Source organism: Coregonus clupeaformis, chromosome 36 (assembly GCF_020615455.1).
Source record: "Coregonus clupeaformis isolate EN_2021a chromosome 36, ASM2061545v1, whole genome shotgun sequence".
In the NCBI taxonomy this organism is placed as follows: Eukaryota; Metazoa; Chordata; class Actinopteri; order Salmoniformes; family Salmonidae; genus Coregonus; species Coregonus clupeaformis.
In genome coordinates, this window is record NC_059227.1 from 24,420,486 (window position 1) to 24,427,280 (window position 6,795).

Consider the following 6,795-nt stretch of genomic DNA (forward strand, 5'->3'; position numbering starts at 1 on the left):
TTTTGCAAACATTATTTACAGAATAATTAAAATATGTTTGATATTTTATGGTGGTGAAATATAACCTGTGATTTTGATTTTTGGTTCAAACTGAGTTGAAATAAAACTGAACAAAAACAACTAAACTGGTTAAAGCACGAACGACCGTAGCCTATACCTCGTTTACTGCTCTTAACCCTAATAAACCACGGAGCCATGGTTAATGTGTGTGAAACGCTTATTGGCGTTTGATTGCTCTTCGCGCGTCATGGTCACCTTTGCCACGAATCACAGCGCAGCCGTGCGCTCGCGGGGGACACGTCAATGGATCACTTATCCAGGGCGCGAGTTCTTCTCAGGAGATCTAGGTGGTCTTTTTAATGACACTGATAGCAGTGATAGGAGCTACAATATTGTATATGATATGTGCTGCAGTGACGACAGTCACAACAAATCCAAAACACATTTAATCAGCCCATTCGCATTTCAGTAGGCCTAAGTCGCGTGGAAACGTTCAACATCACTCCACATCATTTTCCTCGCTTTATTCCATTGGCTGTCAAGGTTATTTAGCAAATCTCCCTCTGGATAAAATGAGCAACACTCGCTCACGTTTTCTCAAAACACGAAGACACGCAATCACGACGTTGTCATATAATTGGTTTAAACTTTAATTTCTTAACAAGTGACTCGGATGTCGCCTTAGCTTTGCCTATCGCTCATATTATTTTCTCCGACGTTTAGTTAAGGAGCACTGAAGACGGACGAATCCTTCATACCAGGCAAGTGTAAAGTCTGTATAATAGGTTAGAAATACTGAGAAATATATTGCTCAATGAAAGATTAATAAGGACATATTCTGCTTGCCAGAGTAACATTCTATACAGTTAGGCTATTTCGATTTCATCCATCCACAGAACTGCAGGTTTATAATTGTTTTGTAATCCTTTCCTCTTTTGCATTCTTTAGCCAAACTTTGTGCTAATAACAGTGCTAGTAATTTCCAAGCATCTCATCTCTATCGTGTATTTACCTCCTTTTCAATAGCATCAAGTGCTCTTTGTGATGGAAATACCTCTGCATGGAGCGATAATTGGGCAGGCGTGTTTTAAAAAATCGTTTTTCACCCCTCACCTCTCTGGCCATGCAGGCTGCACTGGAGGCTATACAGCCACTAGCATAATTGGCTGTGGACGGAGCCAAACACATGCTGTAACCCTATATTCAACAAGAGGAGGAAATATGGATGTTGATCGTGAATAATGTGCACTCTGTCTTGGTTTTATAGTTTGTTGCCTACCGACGTGAACTATAGAAAGGTCTTGAATTTGCAGTTAAAACATCACAGAAAATTGTCTGAACAGAATTTCTAAATAAATTATAAAGATAACACATTTTTCACGCTGCTTCAATAGACTATAGCCATAATGATAAAGCCCTTATTCATTAGGCTATATAGCCTATCTCGTTGTTATTATTATTAGCCTACTATTATTATTATTGTTATTATTATTATGCGGCCTGTATCAGTTTGGGAAAGTGAGTGAGGGTGGGGGCAGGTTGTCTGGTAGTCAGCTGGCTCAATAAACACAATGCCAGCCTTTGTTTTATTTTCGTGACGCAGAAAATTAATCAGCCCGAATGCGGAGCGCGCGGGAGTCGCGGCTAGCGTCCTAATCAGGGCAGCGCGTGCCGTCCGGATTATCTCGTTAATTTCTTATAAAAAACACTTGTGGGCAATAATAATTAATTATTGGACAGGGTAATTATTATTGAACGGATGTGGAGCAACCGGTAGACGGGGTCTGGGTGAAAAAAGTGACAGATTGAGCACGGTGGCCGTTACATAGGCCATAAACATTTATGAAGTCTCCTAGTTTGACTACGTGCACGAGAGGAGGGAACTCACAGTTTTAACTTCGATTCTACAGATAGGTGCATAATGATTCCAATATAATGTAGGAAGGAGCCCATGGGCTACAACGAACATTTCCACCAACTTAAATGTAACAACTTATGATTTGCTAAATGTAGGCTATTTGATTTGCCACACTTTGTATAGGCCTATTCGTTCATAAATAAACATTAAATGTATCCTTAGTTGTTACGTTGTAATACACTAGACCCTGTGATCCTGTGTTTGCATTTTTGTATTTGTAGTTTTCTATAGGCCAAAGTCAAAATAGAATTCCAATGGGGTGGCAGGTATTTTAGCGGTTAAGTGCGTCGGGCCAGTAACCGAAAGGTCCGAATCCATGCGACTAGGTAAAAAACATATCGATGTGCCCTTGAGCAAGGCACTTAACCCTAATTGCTACTGTAAAACGCTCTGGCTAAGAGCCTCTGCTAAATGACAAAACATTTAAATGTAGGCCTATTTGGAATTTTGAATGAAAGTGCTAAAGCTCAAGATGAAATGTAGGCCTAGTTCTATGAGTGGTATAAATATGTTTCCACACGACTTCAGGTGGATGCAGCGGGCAAGGACATTGTTTCCTATCTGGATTATGGGCGATTGATGGCTAGATTGTTGTTTGGTTCCTATTCATTACAAACAAACTCACCTAATGATTCCTGTATTAGACCTTACACTGTAGGCTACATTTAGTATGGAATTCTATTTAGTAGCGTTTATGTAGAGAAAAATGTCATTTAGTGTAGAATAGTTTTAATGCCAAAGGAAATAGCTCTCTCTAAAAAGGAGACTCCACCGAATGAGGGAAATATGATCGGTTCTTATATTGCGGGGCAAGTGCTTGTTTGTTTGGATTAAGATTAAGTGGTCTTTGCTAATCAACACTCTTCCATAGTCTCACCACCTAAATCTAATTACCGGGAGCTATTAATTAGGTGGATATCGCCCAGGGAGTGTCAATAATGTCCGATGGAATTACAATAATGGAAGAGTTCCCCCAAGTTTCTAGTTATTTTGCTAAATTGCCGTTCACATTTTAATGTTTACCCAATTTTAATTTTCACCACAAGAGATTAAACCGTTTTAGCAAAGGCCGTATGGATAGAATTAAAGATGCTGTGCTAGTTTCATTGCCTTAAAATGGAGAGCTTTGGGTTTACAGTATTATCTCTTTTGTTTGTCGCCAAAGGCTCTTTTGTTAACAGCATTATTTATCTGGTCAACAGCGGGCTTTGTCTTTGCAAATGGCCCCCAATCATGCCGTCTATACATGTGGGTACTATGCTAATGGTGCGTCTTGCCTTGTTTGGCCCAATGTGTGTGCGCATTTTAACGAGAATGTTTTGTTCTCCGAGAAGGCATGATGAAATTATGGGATGTTTTAGGTGCTGGTTAAGGTTGTGGTAGTGTTAGTGTTAGTGGTGATGTGTGTGTTTGTGTGTGTGTGTGAGAGAGAGAGAGAGAGAGAGAGAGAGAGAGAGAGAGAGAGAGAGAGAGAGAGCGAGAGAGAGAGAGAGAGAGAGAGGGTTGAGTGGGTAGTATGGTGGCGCAAACGTTTGTCAGACAGACAGAGCATCCTCAGTCCTGAAGGACAGCTGGGGGTCTCCGGTCTGCTTTAAGAGCGCTGCGCGTACAGGGCGACGCTCATTTCTAAAATTCACCTCGCTGCTTAAAGAGTGCGTAAACGACTCCAACGAAAAAACAAGGACTTATCGTGTAACCAAAACAACCTTCTCTCTTTCCTGTCGTGCTCTGTTCAGGTATCGGACAGAAGAATTCTTGAGGACTAAACTAAAAGGTTATTTTTCAACGACTTTCTGTTTTCAAAATTCTCTCCAACTTTGCCCTTCGATCGGAGGCTAGAATGATGTCTTATCTGAAGCAGCCGCCTTACACGGTCAACGGCCTGAGTTTGTCTGCCTCCGGGATGGACCTACTCCATCCGTCTGTCGGCTATCCAGGTGAGGGCATGGAATACTTCATATTTCTTACACAAATAACCATGAAATAGTAAAATAACCTGCAATGGCTCATTGCATAGCTTTTCTTTGTGGCATATCTTGTCTATTTCGAAATGATGATCATACGCTAAAAACTGGCTAAATAAAATAAACCAATGTATAATTATAATTGTAATTTATTCCCAAAATTTAGTTTTTCGGTATCATTGACCTTAAATCAATCATTTCGACTGGCTTTATAAACATTCTCATTTTGCTTAGACCTATAGTGAATGATCTAAACTATCAGGGGATCATAACTAATATTCAGCTGGTCTTTGTGGCGTGTAAATGTAAATTATTAATGGTAATGGTCCTAAACAAACAAGAGTCATGTCTTGTACAATTTATGCAAATTAAGATCTCAGCAAAGGACAAATATTCCCTGTCTTGAAATATCAACCGAAATACTAGGCTATTTATCCATCTAAATATAGCCTAATTGCTCATGATCAAAGCAGCAACTTTAGTCCTATTGGATACAGTTGACAAGCCACATTGATTAGCTTATGTAGGATAAAACAATGTATTTATTCTAAAGCCATAACATGTTTGTATTTGTAAAGTCTTATAATGAATGTTTATTTTTCCTCATACAGCCACCCCTCGTAAACAGAGGCGCGAGAGGACGACCTTTACACGTGCTCAGCTGGACATTCTGGAGAACCTGTTCGCCAAGACGCGCTACCCAGACATCTTCATGCGCGAGGAGGTGGCCCTGAAGATCAACCTACCTGAGTCTCGTGTTCAGGTAAGTCCCTGGGCCTTTGTGTAAACACGTGTCCATCCAGATTGTGAGTGAAGGCCACTCACACAGCTCATTAATTTGGGCTTGAGAAGTCAAGCACCCAGAAGCCACTTCAGAGAGTGAGTGTCTTCTCCACTCTATTAATTTGATGGAGTGTTCATCCCCCAGTGAATAGGCCTACCAGTCTTTTCTTTTGCATCCACTGTATAGATAGATGACTGTATTGCAATAAAACATCAAGGAAACGCTAACACATTGTTTTATTTTCATATTTATCCATCTTTCAGGTATGGTTTAAAAACCGAAGGGCGAAGTGTCGCCAGCAGGCACAGCAGTCACAGAGCGGCACGCAGAGCAAGACCAGACCCGTTAAGAAGAAAAGTTCCCCCATCAGAGAAGCCAGCTCTGAGAGCGGTGCCAGCGGCCAGTTCACACCGCCCCCCAGCACCTCAATCCCGGCCGTGAGCAGCAGCAGTGTCCCGGTGTCCATCTGGAGCCCGGCCTCTATCTCTCCTCTCTCTGACCCACTCTCTACCTCCTCCTCCTCATGTATGCAACGGTCGTACCCGATGACCTACACCCAGGCGTCCGGATACAGCCAAGGCTACACCGGATCGTCATCGTATTTCAGCGGGATGGACTGCGGGTCTTACTTGGCGCCTATGCACCACCAGCTCTCCACGGCGGGCTCCACAATGAGCCCCATGGGCAGCAACGGGGTCTCCAGCCACCTGAGCCCGGCTTCTTCCCTCTCCGCGCAGGGGTATGGGGCAGCGGGACTGGGCTTCAGTGGTCCCACAGACTGCCTGGATTACAAAGACCAGGCTGCGGCCTGGAAACTCAACTTCAACGCGGATTGTTTGGATTACAAAGACCAGTCATCGTGGAAATTTCAGGTGTTGTGAGAAGAAAGAGTGAATTACATTATATTTTCACAATGTGGTGAAATAAACGTCAGTAAATCCGGTGGGCCCAGGTTGGCAGTGAATGAGTCGCCGAAAGGGAAAGTTTTCCAACCGCTGGGCCTTAGTGTCTGTCAAACTATTACCCGAACAGCAGCAGTGGGAGAGGAGAAGAGCTGCCGCTCTGTCTGTCTGACAGCGTCACACCTGTTGGGTTAACTTATTGAAAATTCAGAGTGAACTCTGTTTAACTTTGATCAAGGACATGGAACAAAATTGTTACTCAAGAAGAACATGATCAAGAGAAGTTCCAACCCTTGGTTAAGCGCGTGGAATTGGTCAGCTTTCCATAAGCTTCTTACGACTCCCCGACCCTCTCCTCTTGGATGGCAAGCTAAAGGGGCCCTTTGATCAAAGCATTGTGCGTGCGAGTGTATGTGTGTGTGTGTGTGTGTACGCGCACATCTCTGTGCGTGCGCCTCTGAGGCGAACCTGGATGCACTATTTAATTTATGAAAAATGCTTATAAGACACTAGTTCTAAGAGACAATCAACCAGTATTCGTGTGCTCATACATGTCCCCCTAAGTGTTTTTAATTTTCTCTATCTTTGTTAGCTTTTTGAGACTGAGATTCCTTGTATGCAATTCTGAGTTTCGCATCTGCGATCACCTAGCTGTGAATTTTAATTTTTTTTTAATGTCCAAGTGTTTCAAATGATAAATTATTATGATGAAATATTAGTTGAAATAGAGAGTTCTCAAACGTGTGAGTGGCCGAGTCAATGAGCAGCAACGTTGCCTGAAACATCAGTGTCCATCAATGACCAAATACAGCTCAAGGTTGTTATGCCAAACTGCTATGAAAACGCCAAGCACACAAATAAAGAACGTTTGAACTGATCCCCAGTGTTGCCTGTTTAACTTCATAAAAACATTTCTTCAGCCTCAATATTGTTACTTTTTTGTCAACGCAACATTTGAGTTTTAGTGAAAATAATGCATATTACATAAAAAATGATGCATATTTCTTAACAATAATGTTATTTTAATTCAAACCAAGCATACTTTCGGTGCATACACGCACGCACGCACGCACGAACACACACACACACACACACACAATTTCAAGTGTCAGTAGCAGGAATGTGCAGTATGGGAAAGCTATGTTAATCCCGTTTGCCGGGAGGATAATCCAACATTTCACTGACGGGACTAGTTCGGTTCAGAGGGAAGCTAACCACTGTCCAGTT

General features: G+C 42.2%; 1 protein-coding gene across 1 annotated transcript; it reads left to right on the forward strand.

Moving 5' to 3' along the window:
- The first annotated feature begins 590 nt into the window (after positions 1–590).
- Positions 591–6,445, forward strand: LOC121552430 (homeobox protein OTX2-like). The gene is made up of 4 exons (XM_041865362.2): positions 591–761; positions 3,758–3,855; positions 4,494–4,645; positions 4,930–6,445. The coding sequence occupies exons 2-4, from the start codon at positions 3,759–3,761 to the stop codon at positions 5,545–5,547; spliced, it is 867 nt and encodes a 288-aa protein (XP_041721296.1). The 5' UTR covers positions 591–761; position 3,758; the 3' UTR covers positions 5,548–6,445.
- The last annotated feature ends 350 nt before the right edge of the window (positions 6,446–6,795 follow it).